Source organism: Zingiber officinale, chromosome 1A (genome assembly GCF_018446385.1).
Source record: "Zingiber officinale cultivar Zhangliang chromosome 1A, Zo_v1.1, whole genome shotgun sequence".
Taxonomy (NCBI): Eukaryota; Viridiplantae; Streptophyta; class Magnoliopsida; order Zingiberales; family Zingiberaceae; genus Zingiber; species Zingiber officinale.
Genome location: NC_055987.1, coordinates 1,813,711 through 1,828,031, shown reverse-complemented (window position 1 = coordinate 1,828,031; position 14,321 = coordinate 1,813,711). Strand labels below are relative to the sequence as shown.

At 42.4% G+C, this 14,321-nt stretch overlaps 1 protein-coding gene across 1 annotated transcript; it reads right to left on the bottom strand.

Moving 5' to 3' along the window:
- Positions 1 to 266: 266 nt before the first annotated feature.
- LOC121998698 (pathogenesis-related protein 1-like) lies at positions 267 to 935 on the bottom strand. The gene is made up of 2 exons (XM_042553723.1): positions 695 to 935; positions 267 to 613 (listed from the first exon to the last, which is right to left on the bottom strand). Exons 1-2 carry the CDS (start codon positions 870 to 872, stop codon positions 306 to 308), a joined length of 486 nt encoding a protein of 161 aa, XP_042409657.1. The 5' UTR covers positions 873 to 935; the 3' UTR covers positions 267 to 305.
- Positions 936 to 14,321: the final 13,386 nt, after the last annotated feature.

Genomic DNA, 14,321 nt, shown 5'->3' with positions numbered 1-14,321 from the left:
AGACGTTAACCCCAGGCAGTGACATCCCGGGGATCGACCCCTGGACCTTTCAGCCACAGAATCATGCACTTCCCATCTGTGCTACGCCCTGGGGACAATATATGAATTCTTCTATTTCAGTTATCATTTCGGATGTTCATTTTTTTTCCTCAAAAGAAAACAGAGCAAGTGACAAAAACAGCAAATAACATTTATTAATAAATATAATTCATCCATTTATTGTTCACATTTATTAAATAAGAGTCAAAGCGAAACATAGTCGAAAAGGATGTTGCTAAGGTTGGATGAGCGATATGCATATGAATTTAAGCGTAGACATCAGGATTGGCAAGTAGATATCCTTCGGTGGCCTTGAGCACTGCGATCGATCCATCTCTGCCGGCTTTTAGTTCCTCTTCACTGAGATCTTGGTCCGCAATTGTTTCATAGTCGAACTTGATCTTGGCAACGCAACTATCAGGACCGGATGGAATGAAGACGGACTCATAGGTGAATGATTTAACAAGCACTCCAAGGAGCCCTCCTTCGACGGACGAGTTCTTAAAAGTGAAAGTCGCTTCATCGAGCACTTCTATCTTGTTCTTGATGAGGCTTCCCGGTGGCAGATTTGCGGCTGTAGAGTAAACAAAAGAATTCATTAGCATGTAAAATCTACCATATCGAGTAGCGCAGCTAAAATCTTTAAATTTCATACCCGGAGAGTAGTAGAAAACGTTAATAGCTCCCACTCCCTCTCCAATACGCTCGGCTTTGGAAATATAATCAGGCATGAGCTTGGGGTACAAGATATGGGGCTCCTCGATCCCTCCTTTCCAGAGTCTTGCGGCTGAGACATTGAGAGTGACCTCGCCGGTGAAGGAACCGGAAACCATTTCGTCGCCGAGGATATGAACTGAAAGGTTAGTGACGGGAGAACTAATTTAAGATTAGCAATAGTGGGTGAGGAAGAAGTGGAAGAGTCGATTGTTTATATCGATCTCGTAGGCCCTTTGTTTGGATGAGCGAATTAGGTTCATTAAACGGAAGGAAGGGAGAGAAAGGAAGGCAAAGGAATGGAAGTAAAATATTTATAGTTTTTCTGGTTTGGTTGGATCGTGTTTTGGGAGGAAAGTGAGAGAAGGTCAATTTGGCCGTCGACTTTAAAATGGAAGTAGTAAAAGGTAGACAGCTCACGTATTGAAATTTAAATTTAAATTTTTTTATTTATTCTCTTAAATATTTTAGATAGATTTGTTTCATTAGTAGATTTTTTAGAAAGGAAAAAAGGAAAATTGAAATATAGTGGGCGGTTCATTAATATTTATTTATTTCAATAAGATTTTGACCGAGAGTAACTTCGTAAGAGAATTCCGTGCTAAATAAGCACAGTTAGTTTTGATTTCTGAATTCTAAATTAGTGCATAGAAGGTCAGTAGTCTTGGAATGGAGGTTAAAGTCTAGATGAGTTAATATGATCGGACTATCTGAGATAAAAGATGTTGTTACATTGTTCAGTTCGAATAAACCGAGACATTTCCTTCAAAGGTACACCCGACTACTCCAGTCAGTCCACTCGATGCCAAGGCTCTGCTCCCTCGATTCATTACTCTGCTCAGTCAACTCATCTCCCCTGATTTCTTCATTCGGTCCATCCGACTCCAAGAGGTCAACTCACCCGAGTCATTGCTCCGCTCAGTCAACTCATCTCCCCCGACACCTTGCTAATTAGCTCTCCCGATCTGACATGCCTCCACTATTCGGCTCCTCCCTATCGATTTGACTCAGTCCTCCTTCACTTGTTGTGTAAGGCCCTTGGCTCAATTAATTATATGGGTTTGTGCCAACACCTACATTGATGCGGTACGTGAGATGACACGTGGGGTGTCCGAGTACATGGAGCAATATGATTATACAAATACGGGATATGAGCATCGTAACTAACATTTTCCTATTGTGACGGAATGCCCAATTAATGAGGAAAGAGGTATTATTTCTTTTCAGTAGCGCTATTAAAGGAGCCTGCTCTTACGGGCAGCGCTATTAAAGAAGTCCTGGTCTGGGGGACTGGGCGAAGCCTTGGCGGGTTGAGCACTTTGGGCGAAATCTTAGAGTCGAGGGCTCTAGGTGACAATCCTAGTAGTCGCAGATCAGGTGGAAGTCTGGACGGGTTATGAAGCGGACGTTCAATATGAAGACCTTAAGTCTCGGACGCTAAGCAAAAGTCCAGACGATCTGGAGGGCCGGTCTGACAAAAGGTAACCTAGTGTAGAGAGGTTGCATATGACTATAGCAAGGAGAAGTCAATAAATGGCAAGAGAAAGTCATTTAAAGGTAAGGAAAATTAACCAAGGACAAAGTTTCCAAGGGTACGAAGGTTAGGTTTGTAGGCCAAGTGTCACCGGAGGTGCACCGAAGTGGCCTAGAAATTGTGGATGAATCACCTAGGGAGGTGGCTAAGGCTAAGAGCTCTAGGAGGAGCTCAAAGAGTCAATTTGGGACCCATGACCAATGGATATCAAGTGAATTTTACTTAGCAGTCTAAATTGAGTCATGAAATGTGCCAAGTGGTTTGGAGACGAATTTGAGTCTCAACCTTAGGAAATTGACACAATTGATTTATGTTTCATGCTTAGAAATATGACATTAGGGTCATATAACATGATAATTGATTTTGGATGTATAGATGTTATATAAACCAATACTAGGGATGCATTTTGGGTTAGTATGGGCAAATACATCAAGAGGAAGCCAAAACTAGGACTTTAGGTCAAGGTTCAATTGAATTATTTAGCTAGTTTTGAGTTTTGTGTCGATCTTAGGATTTGTGATAAATATAATTATATATATATTTTCCCCAAGTAGACATTGATAAAATATATCTCTCCACAAAATTTGAGAATTTTTGGAGGTCTGTGGAATTTTTAGTGCATTTCTGAAGTTGAGTCAGAAAGGTTAATTTTTACATAAATAGTGCACCAGCCGACTGGTACAGTTATCAGTCGACTGGTAACAGTATTTTTGAGCATAGAATGTCTCTGTAAGCTCATTTTAATGAGCGTAGTTGACTGATACTTATGTCAGTCGACTGATACCAGTCTGAAATAGTTTTCAACACTGATTTTGACCAGGACAACTCATGTAGGTGTATGAGATTCATGGGGGATAAATATATAAGTTTAAGGTCAGTTTAATGATTAAGTTTTCGACAATTGAGATATTATTGGAAGCTTTTTAATGTTAGGCAAAGGGGGAGAAGTAAGGTTTAGTTGGGAAAACCTTAATTGCCTTTGTGTAGGGGGAGCCTTGTGATATGTTCTTAAATAGCCCTGTGTTAAAATTCCTAGCTCAATGGGGAGCTTCAGTGTAGGGGGAGATTTGGGATAGGTTTCAATGCATGTTTGCATGTTTGCACGTCCTCTCGGCAGTGTAAGTCCAAGTGTGTAGCCTTGGCAATGTAAGTCCATTCGACGGTGTAAGTCCAAGTGTGTAGCCTTGGCAACGTAAGTTCATTTGGCGGTGTAAGTCCAAGTGTGTAGCCTTGGTAACGTAAGTTAATTTGTTTTAACATGTTTATTTGCTATTATGTTTTCCCTAACTTAAATGTATTGCCAAATATAAAAAAAGGGAGATTGTTGGAGCAATCCTAATGGTCTGTGCGGCTATGTATTTTGGTATTTGGGCAAAGGGTTTAAGTTAGGTTCACCCTTATATTTGATATGTGTATTTGAGTTGTCCAGGTTTGCAGGATACACATATGACTCAGGTTGACGACTTCGGGTCCGGTGAAAGATGGAGCATCCGAGGGACCGTGGACAAGGCAGTAAGAACAAGGGCGGCCGAGGGAAGCGATGTCGAGGCATACGCGAAGGATGACATTGGGGCGAGCTGCAAGCTTGGGTGTATTCGAGGGACAAGAGCCAAAGGAAGTAGGCTTGAAGGCAAGAGGTCGAGGCTGCAGAGAAAGCGTCAAGTGAGTCGTGAGGGTACGAGTGCATGAGAGATTGTACTCAGGAAAAAAATCCTAGGATTTGGGTTTTACTATAGCAATTACTGTAGCAACAATGCAACAATTACTGCAACAGTATTATAGCAGTCGACTGGTGTTTTCATCCGTTGACTGGTACAGTCGACCGGGTGGTCGATTGGGAGCAAATAGAATGCTTCTATTCGTTCAGTTAGTGTGGAGTAGTCGACTAATGGAAGTATCAGTCGACTGGTATCGAGCCATTGGGTTGTAATGGTCGAATCTCTATAGAGGGCAGTCGACTGATGGTTTTGACAGCCAACTGATAGGTGGGGTTTTCCAACTAGTGGCCTATATAACCAAGCATTGGAATCTTGGTTACGGTTGATGAAATAGAGGTGGTACCCCTATTAGTAGTCTACCTGTGACTTAGCGTCTCAAGCGTTCTTGTGAGAGTTGTGGTGAGGTTTCTCCACCCACAAGGAGCTATGAGAGCTAGCCGTAGTTTGCTTGGGAGTCATCCATCGACAGATTAGGATCGTCCACCTTACGGACAGCCGTGGAGTATAAGCCTTATCTTCGAACCACGTTAAACAACATGTGTTGGATTGCTTGCTCTTTCTTATCCTTTATATTTGTATTTAGCTTTTGTATTTGTGTTTGTATTGTTTGTATTCCGCTGCACAACTAACAAATACGTAGGAAGCAATCGATTTGGGGGTGTCGTCTATCCAACCCTCCTCTAACCGGCCACAAGATCCCCTACACAACCTTCTTTGGCGTTCAACAACTTAGTCTACATCGAAGACAGCTCATCAGTTGCACATCCTCTGGTATCTCAGGTAAGAATAAATTTGGCTTCGTTTGTGGGAATACTAAAGTAACTGAACTGAGATGTTGAGATATATGACACTAAATTAAAAGACCTCCCATCATCACCATGGCTCCATAGCTTTTGTGCCTATCATCAGTCTAAGGGTCATTCTATTCAAGAATGTAAATAGTATGCTAGAGAGCTCTGGCGAGTTGTTGATCAACATTCATTGAACCGAAGCTCTCCTCCCAGAGTCACTCAAAGGCCAAGTGGTCATTTATCTCCCATCTCTTCTTGACATTCTTCTTCCTCGACCACTCCACGAGAAGATGCATCTTGATATTTGGATTGTCGAGCCCGTTCTCCATCTAACAGGGCTCGAGAGTCATCTCAATCTCACTAAGAAGCCCGCCAAGAAGAAAATAGCAGCAATGTCGCTTGAGGGGATATCCATATAATATCAAGAGGTTCCACAGATGGAGATTCACATCGAGCAAAAAAAGCTCATGGTCGACGATTAGAGAGTTGCGGCATTAGTGCCAAGAGAGGACTCGAGAAAGGTCCTCAAATAGATTTTGGGTCTCGAGACTTAGAGGGAGTGGAGGCCCCTCATGAAAATACCTTGATCATTAAGGTCACCATAGCTAACTACAATGTATCCAGGGTTTCCATAGATGCAAGTAGCTCAGCCAGTATTATCTTCAAGAAAGTCTTTCATTAATTGCAGATTGATAGGGAGGATCATAATCCTATGGGTGCCTCCTTGTTCGAATTCTTCGGACATCAAGCGCCACCACTCAGCTAAATCCATATGGCAATATCCTTGGGACAAGAGCCTCTATGATGGACTCGACACACCTATTTCACCATAGTAGATGCCCCCTCTGCTTAGAATGTTATTTTGGGAAGGTCTGTCTTGAATGAATTCTGAGTTGTGGTCTTCACTTTCCAATAAAAGGTCAAGTTTCTTATGGAAGATCAAGTTGGTGAAGTAAAAGAAGATTAAGTGGAGGCTAAGAAGTGTTATTTAGATATCATCAAGACCAACTCACGCAATGCCTACAAGACTCAAAGGGCTGAAGTACAAGTGGTGCAAAATGTACTTGTAAGTACATTCGGTTAGTTTTGATATTGATCAACCAAATTAAGTTAGGTCTTATGTTTTTGATGTCTTGCGTCAAAGTGTACAAGAACTTAGGAGCACAATAAGTCGAGCGGAAGATACAACGAGTTAGAAAGATGATACGGGAAGGTAGATGACGGACTTGGTATATTCAAGAGATGAGGAGCTACGAAAGAGTACACTGGTGGAATGAGAAGGACGCGTGATCCTATCTGAAATCTGTGAGGTGGTGCGCTGGCTCTGGTGAAAGCGGATTTCAAAGATGATGAACTCCTGAAGATCCTGAAGAGCTCCTCAATGATCTTGCGCACAGTGAGATGAATCAACAAAGCGTTAGTGACCTAAGACCGGGGTGGAAATCCTTGGCTAGGTCCTCCGACGCTCAAGTCAGTTCCTCTCTCAAAGGTGGAAGAAGAAGTACAGTAATGAAATTAGTTAGAAACAGAGTTTTGGATGCTAGAGTTTGTGTACCTTACCAATGGAGAGGATCCCCCTTTTTATACTACCTCATATAACCTCCAGAGTCATGAGGTGATCCCCGGTTTGTTCGAGTTTGTTAGAAAATGAAGTCACCTTCTAGGCTTCGTGCAATAATCCTTTAAGGAATTTTTTTTGTATCCCAGATGTACTTCTTTTCTCGTTTATGACTCATATTCCTAATGAAGTGTGAACAAGAATATGTTCCCATAACTAAAGAAGCTTCTGGAGAATATTTCCCACCAAATTCACTAAGCTTCCATAAAGTTGTTCACTACTTGTATGTCATCTCCTGTTAAACATGTCTTAGTCGGTCGTGTATATATTGAGAATACCTTATGTCAAGCACGTCTCAGCCAGTTGTATATATCTTGAGAATACCTTCTGTTAAGCATATCTCGGTCGATCGTTCAAGCTGGTCGTATATATATTGAGAATACCTTTTGTTAAGCATATCTTGGCAAGTCATTCAAATCGATCGTGTATATATATATATATTAAGAATACTTTCTGTTAAGCATCTTTTGGACCAGAATGTACTAAATTCTTTATAAGCATATTGGTGCTCGCTCAGCCTTCACTCGACTGATAATATACTAAAAGCTATATAAGGCTAAGCGCCTTTATGCTCGGTCGGACTTTATCCGGCGAGCGCGTATAAGCACATTGGTGCTCGCTCAGCCTTCACTCGGCCGGTAATATACTAAAAGTTGTATAAGGCTAAATGCCTTTATGATCGGTCAGGCTTTGTTCGGCCGAGCGCATATAAGCACATTGGTGTTTACTCAGCCTTCACTCACCCGGTAATATACTAAAAGCTATATAAGATTAAGTGTCTTTACGTTCGGTTGGACTTTGTTCGGCTGAGCGCATATAAGCACATTAGTGCTCGTTCGGCCTTCACTCGGTTGATAATATACTAAAAGCTATATAAGACTAAGCACCTTTACGCTCGGTCGGGGTTTGTCCCACTGAGCGTATATAAACACACTAATTCTTGCTCGGCCTTCACTCAGCCAGTAATATACTAAAAGCTGTATAAGGCTAAAAACCATTACGTTCGGTCGGGCTTTGTTCGACTGAGCGCATATAAGCACATTAGTGCTCGCTTGGCCTTCACTCGATCGGTAATATACTAAAAACTGTATAAGGCTAAATGCCATCACTCAGCCGGTAATATAATAAAACAATTATGTAGACAACAACAATAAAATATTATGAATGTTTCTCTTCAAGATTCACAGCAAACCAAGCAAGCTTGCAATCATATTGGCTAGGAAGAGTAAAGTTCTTCATATCATCCAACAAAAAATCAAGTTCTCCAGTCTTTTTAAGTATCCCAGATGATTCCCTGTAGTAAGAAAGCTAGCTCAAGTGGTCCTCCTTGGTATGCCTCTTGATTCAAATCTTTTCATTATCCTTAGTCTTTTGTAAGAAAAGATAAGTATTCTTCAAATAATAATTAAAGAGATTTCTGCTAATTCAGACGAAAAAGGAATAGAGCAGCCTTAATGCTATTATAATTATAAGAATAAATAATCTTTTAGTATTATTGTTTAAATGTAGTACAAGATTAGGACGTTTCATAACATAATTTATTCCACGACCATATCATTCTCCACATTATTTTCAAAAGGTAGAATATTTGAATAGCAACAATAAAATATAAGGATAAAAAAAACTAAAGTTGAACAATTGACATATTGTTAATCAAACTTTTGCATAAGTTAAGAAAATCAGTACAGGCCAAGTAACTTGTTACCAAAATATCTGATCAAAGTAACAATAAAAAGTCCAGCAAACCAATCGTTATATGAAAAAAGTTAGGCCAACTTAAAACTATACTCTTAGAGTAAATAAGTTAGGAGGATATTTATAATTTGCAGTCAACCTTTAGAGAATCATAAAATAAATAATGGAAGTTATCTTCCCTACGAAATCTTTGTAAATTCTAAATTAATTTTATTAAAGTTATAGGTCATAATACATTATTGTAGTTTAAATAAGCAAATATTACTGTAACTACCTCGGATTAGTTTTGATGTGGTCAACCGAGTTAAGTTAGGTCCTACGATTTTGATTCCTTGTGTCTGAGTGTGCAGAAACTTAGGAATACAAGAAGTCGAGCCGAAGATGTAGCTAGCGAAAAGGATGGCATAGGAAGCCATTCGAAGGACTCGGTACATTCGAGGGATGAGGTACTACAGAAGAGTACATCAGCGGATGAGAAGGAAGCGCGTGTTGCATCCGAGGAATCAGAAGTTGGGGAGGAAGCCTACTTGAGGAGAAGGTTGAAGTTGAGTTTAGGAGAGCTCAACTACAGATGATCAGAGCATCACCCAAGCGATTGGAGATGTTCATTCTCGGATGAACAGTGATGGAAGCATCTCTAAGTAGATTTGTAACGCCCGAAAATTCTCAAGACTATTTTAGGAATATTCTATAATTTTTCTAGAATTATTAGATATTTTTCCGGAATTTTCCGAGTAGCGGAAGTAGTAAAAATTATTAGAAAAGTAAAATGGCTTAAGCGGGAATCGAACCCGGGACCTCTCGGGTCCGCTAAACCTTTAGTTAGCCTTAGTAATCGGTGAACCCAGCAGGGCCGTGCTGGAAGGAAAGGGAATCAATTATATTTATAATTGGTTTGGCCGAATTAATTACTTAGTATAAATAGAAAATTTAAGTTGGGGTTTGGTTTATTTTTAGAACTTGGTTCGGCAACTCCTCTCCAAAACCCTCACGCCGACGCCAACCCTCTCCCCTCTCCTTCTCTCGGCGCCACAACAAGGGAAGAACTAGGGTTCCATCCCTAGGGTCCCAAGGTCACTTTCCGGCGACGATTTCAGCACAAGGACGTTCCCCTCCGCGAGTAGAGCACGTGGACGCGAGCGAATCGTCGAGAAGTCGTCTCCACCGGAATTTCTAGCGATTAGATTTGTAAGAAATCTAGCACACAAGGTAAGAAACCCCTCACCTGCAGTATAAGTAGCTCTCGCGTGTTTTCTTTTATGCATTAAATTAGTTTTATTGAATTTTGTCAGCATATAATGTGTATTTTAACTCTTCTCACAGATTTAAGGATTAGTGAGCATCTCTAGATGGGCCGAGCACGTGTATCCTCTGTAGATAGGGGTTCAGACGCTGCTGGGTGCCTAGAGGTGGTCTCCCCGATCGAGAGAAGAGTTAGAGAGCGCCAAATGCTCGACAAAATGCCTAGCATAGCCTTATGATACAGTGGGCATTTAGTTAAATGCCATAGAACATGTTAATTAGCATGATCAGTTTTATTTCAGCTTTTATGAGACTAGATGTCCAAATGGGTGGGCTCCCACAGTCGCCTCTAGGTTCAGACAACCTAGTTCTAGGTTTAGATAACCTAGATTCAGCAAAATAGTATTAGCTATTTCAGTATTTTACTTTTCAGTGGCACTGTACTGGATTAGATATCCATTGGGTTGGGCTCCCATAGTCGTCCCTAGGTTTAGCTAACCTAGTAAACCCTACTAGATTCGGAACTTGCAATCCCGGGTCTAGTTAGGGATGCGCGCGCAGCAAGTACAGTTGTCAGGGCCCATCAGCAGCATGTTTAGTATTTTTACTTACTATATGTATATGGTTTTCAACCTTTCACAAATTAGTTCGTGAATTCAGGACAGTTCTAGCAGTAGCTCAGTATTAGCTTAGCTCAGTATTAGTATTAGCTTAGTTCTTCATTGATACCATGTGATTGATATCATGTTCAGCTTTAGATATGTCGTGATTGTATGCTTATATGCCATGCCATGTTTAGTTTATTCAGTATACTTAGCATATCCTTTCAAACAGCATGATTTAAAATCATATTTGCATCGTATGCATGTTTTAGTGAGGTAGATGGTTTCTTACTAAGCTTTTTAGCTTACAGATACTATTTTTCTTATACTGCAGATACAGGTAAAAGGAAAATGGACTAGCAGTGGAGGCTGGAGGTCAATGTATATCAAGATGTGTGTGGAAGGAACTGTAATAAAGATCCTAGGGATCTAGTTTTATTTTATTATGCATAGAACGTGTTCAGTATGCATTAGTACTTATAGCAAGCGTTATCTTATGTTTCTGTTAGTTAGCAAGAGAACAGTTTAAAACCTTGTTAGTTTTGGTTTCCATATGTTTACATGCCATGAATTTGGATTCTATGCCTTAATCATGTTTAGTATGTTAGCCATTACCTAGTAGAATATTTCTCTTAGCTTTTATAGTGTTGTGTAATGACTTTGGCACGCATCGCCGATATCGTGGGCTCGACACGAATCGAAACCCCGATCGGTCGCCAGATCGATCGGAGTCTCGATCGGTCGCAGACCGATCGGGACTGCTCGCGAATGTTTGTTGTTTCCGATCGATCCGTGGATCGATCGGGAGCCGGGTCGCGAAAAATGGCTCACCGATCGGTTAGCGCATCGATCAGGACCACCGGATCGGCGGCGCACCGATCCAGCAGCCGCATGTGATTGCAACAGTAGTTTATGGATCGGTCGGTTGAACGATCCGAAGCTTCCTACCGCTCTAGATCGGTCTGTGGATCGATCCGAAGTTTATTATCAGTTGTAAACATCTCCCCTAGCATGTGTACAACTCCTAGGTACACCCAGAACACTAAGTTAAACTTTACAGCATTTAGTTCAGTAAAATTTTAAATTAGCCAGTTTTCATTCCGCATCAATAGTCCAGCACAGCATAATGTAGCGATCGGCTTCGCAGCCTAGCTAGTAGGAGGCGTGTAGTTACAGAGTGGTATCAGAGCAGCTTTCCATACTTCCTACACACACATCAGCATTGAACCTGCAGCTTCCAAGTAAGAATACCTCTGCTTTATTTATGTTTCTTTCTTTCTTGTTATAGCTCATGTTTATAAATAATTGATGCATGTTAGTATGTGATAGTATATAACATGATAGCAATAGTTATACAATTATAATTGTATTAGTTATGCATGTCCTGTCCTCCATGTCTTTAGAAATGACACGAGGACGCCCAGCTAGAAGGACACCAGCTACTGAGCCCCAGCATGAGGCAGGCAGTTCAGTGCCTCCCCCAGATCTTACAGCATTAGTGGCTCAGTTACAGCTGCAGCTAGCTGAACAGCGACAGGAAATAGCCACCTTAAAGGCTAATCAGCAGAGTACACCCACAGTCACCCCGGAACCGAACTTGACGACTCCAGAAGTCTTAGAGGTTCCACCAGCCCAGCCTACAGCGCCAGCGCCAACACCAGTACCAGCACCAGCAGTCCCAGCAGTTGAGCCAAGAAAGGAAGCCTATCTGATCCAGTGGCAGCGAGTCAAGCCAGAGAACTTCTCAGGCACTAGTGAACCATGGGATGCACAAGCCTGGTTCAAAACACTGGAGAGCACGATGGAGCTTCTGGACTGGCCAGAACACGAGAAGGTGAAGTGTGCCTCCTTCTGCCTGACAGGAGACGCACGCATGTGGTGGGAAAGAATCAGAACGAAGCAGTCATGGGCGGACTTCGAGAAAGAATTCTTCGAGGAGTTCTTTCACATACGGGTTACAAACCGCCACTACGACGAGTTCACTGAGTTTCGTCAGGGCAACCTTTCAGTTGAGGAAGCCGTGAAGAAATTCAACAGGTTGGCTCGTCTATGCCCAGAGCTAGTCAGCACAGAGAAGGAACGAATCCGGTTGATGCTCAAGATGCTGAGGCCAGAGATAGCAGTGAACGTGGCTGGTGGCATACATAGGCCACAAACCACAGAGGAGTTAGTGAGCAGTGCCTTGACCACAGAGCATTACCAGAACAGCATAAAGCAGCAGAAGCAAGTCTCCTCAAAGTCCAAAAGCCAAGGAAACTCTCACACTCAAAAACAGCAAGGCCACAGCTCTAACTGGAAAGGGAACTCCAACGGCAAGCGCAAATCAGGGAGTGACCCAAAAGGAGGACCATCTAGCAAGCGACCTAATTATCCAAAGTGTGCTACTTGTGGGAAATTCCACCCAGGGGTTTGTCGCAAGGGCACACGAGGATGCTTTGAATGTGGACAAGAAGGGCACATGGCCAAGCAGTGCCCGAACAAGACCGGTCTTCCTCAGCCACAGCAGATTCAGTATGCAGGTCAGCCAGCTCAGTTATATCAGATGCAGGCCGCTCTAGAAGGTCCACTTATCGGCCAGATTAGAAGCCCCTCCGGCTATGGCGAATCGCGAGGATCTACTCACTCACCGAGAGGACGAGCCAATGCCTCGGCTTGTCACAGTCGATTAGCATTTTACAAGATAGTGCTACTTTCTATTTGACATCGGGCAACCCATTCATATATAGCCGGATGTTCTCCAAAAATTAGAAAGACCCTCGAGGTACTCGGTTGTCGGTTTTGACTACCTTCGAGAGATCATGGCATCTACGGCTCGGGCGGTTTGCCATTATAGCGCATGAGAGCTCTTTTGTGATCCGATAGTACTAGAGATGACCGACTATGACGTTATCTTTGGAATGGACTTTCGATCAGATATGGTGCTACCATAGAGTACCGTAAATAGAAAGTCATCTTCCAACCTGAAGCGGCAGGCAATTTAAATACAATGGGAACCAAAGAGAAAGGCCAAGAAGTTTCTCTCAGCTATGAAAGCACGGAAGCTAATGGATTCGGATGTACAGGATTCCTAGCACACGTAGTCAACGCCAGCCAGGACAAGAACCAACAGCTAGCAGAGGTTCGAGTCGTATGTGACTACCCAGCCGTCTTCCCCGAGTTACCAGGCTTAGCACCAGACAGGGAGATTGACTTTGAGATAGAGCTCATTCTCGGTACAAATCCTATCTCCAAAGCGCCTTATCGCATGGCTCCAGCAGAACTGAAGGAACTTCAGGAGCAACTACAGGAACTGCTCGACAAGGGTTTCATACGCCTGAGTCACTCACCATGGGGAGCGCCTGTGTTGTTCGTGAAGAAGAAGGATGGAAGCATGCGACTGTGCATAGACTACAGATCACTGAACCAAGTCACAATCAAGAACAGGTATCCCCTTCCCAGAATCAATGACCTGTTCGACCAGCTGAAGGGAGCAGCAGTGTTCTCTAAGATAGATCTCAGATCAAGTTATCATCAGGTGAAGGTTAAAGAAGGGGATATACCCAAGACAACATTCAGAACTAGATACGGACACTACGAGTTCGTAGTCATGCCCTTTGGCGTGACCAATGCTCCAGCTACATTCATGGATCTCATGAACAGAGTATTCAGGGAGTATTTAGATAAGTTTATTATTGTGTTTATCGACGACATCCTTATCTACTCAGGAACTCAGGAAGAACACTCAGAGCACCTGAAACTAGTATTGCAGACCCTTCAGCAGAACCAGCTATACGCCAAGTTCACGAAATGTGAATTTTGGCTAGATCGTGTGTCCTTCTGGGCACATCATCTCAAAGGATGGTATTATGGTAGATCCCAGCAAGATAGAAGCGAGTAACTGGAAGAGACCTAAGAACGCCAATGAAATCAGGAGCTTTAGGGATTAGCAGGATATTACGAAAGTTTGTAGAGGATTTCTCCGAATAGCCTCCCACCTCTTACCGTAAAGAACAGAAATTTCAAAGGATGAGGATCGTGAGAACAATGAGCTAAAAGGAGATTGACCAGTGCTCCCATTTTGGCTCTACCAGACAACACCAGCAGCTTTGACATCTATAGTGATGCCTCTAAGTTGGGACTAGGAGCAGTACTGATGCAAAACGGCAAGGTGATCGCCTATGCCTCCAGACAACTCAAGGATTATGAGAAGAATTATCCTACTCATGACCTTGAGCTTGCAGCAGTAGTGTTCGCTCTCAAAATTTGGAGACATTACTTATATGGAGCTCAGTGCAGAGTGTATACAGATCATCAGAGTCTGAAGTACTTCTTCACTCAGAAGGATCTGAACATGCGACAGCGCAGATGGCTTGAGCTGGTCAAAGACTA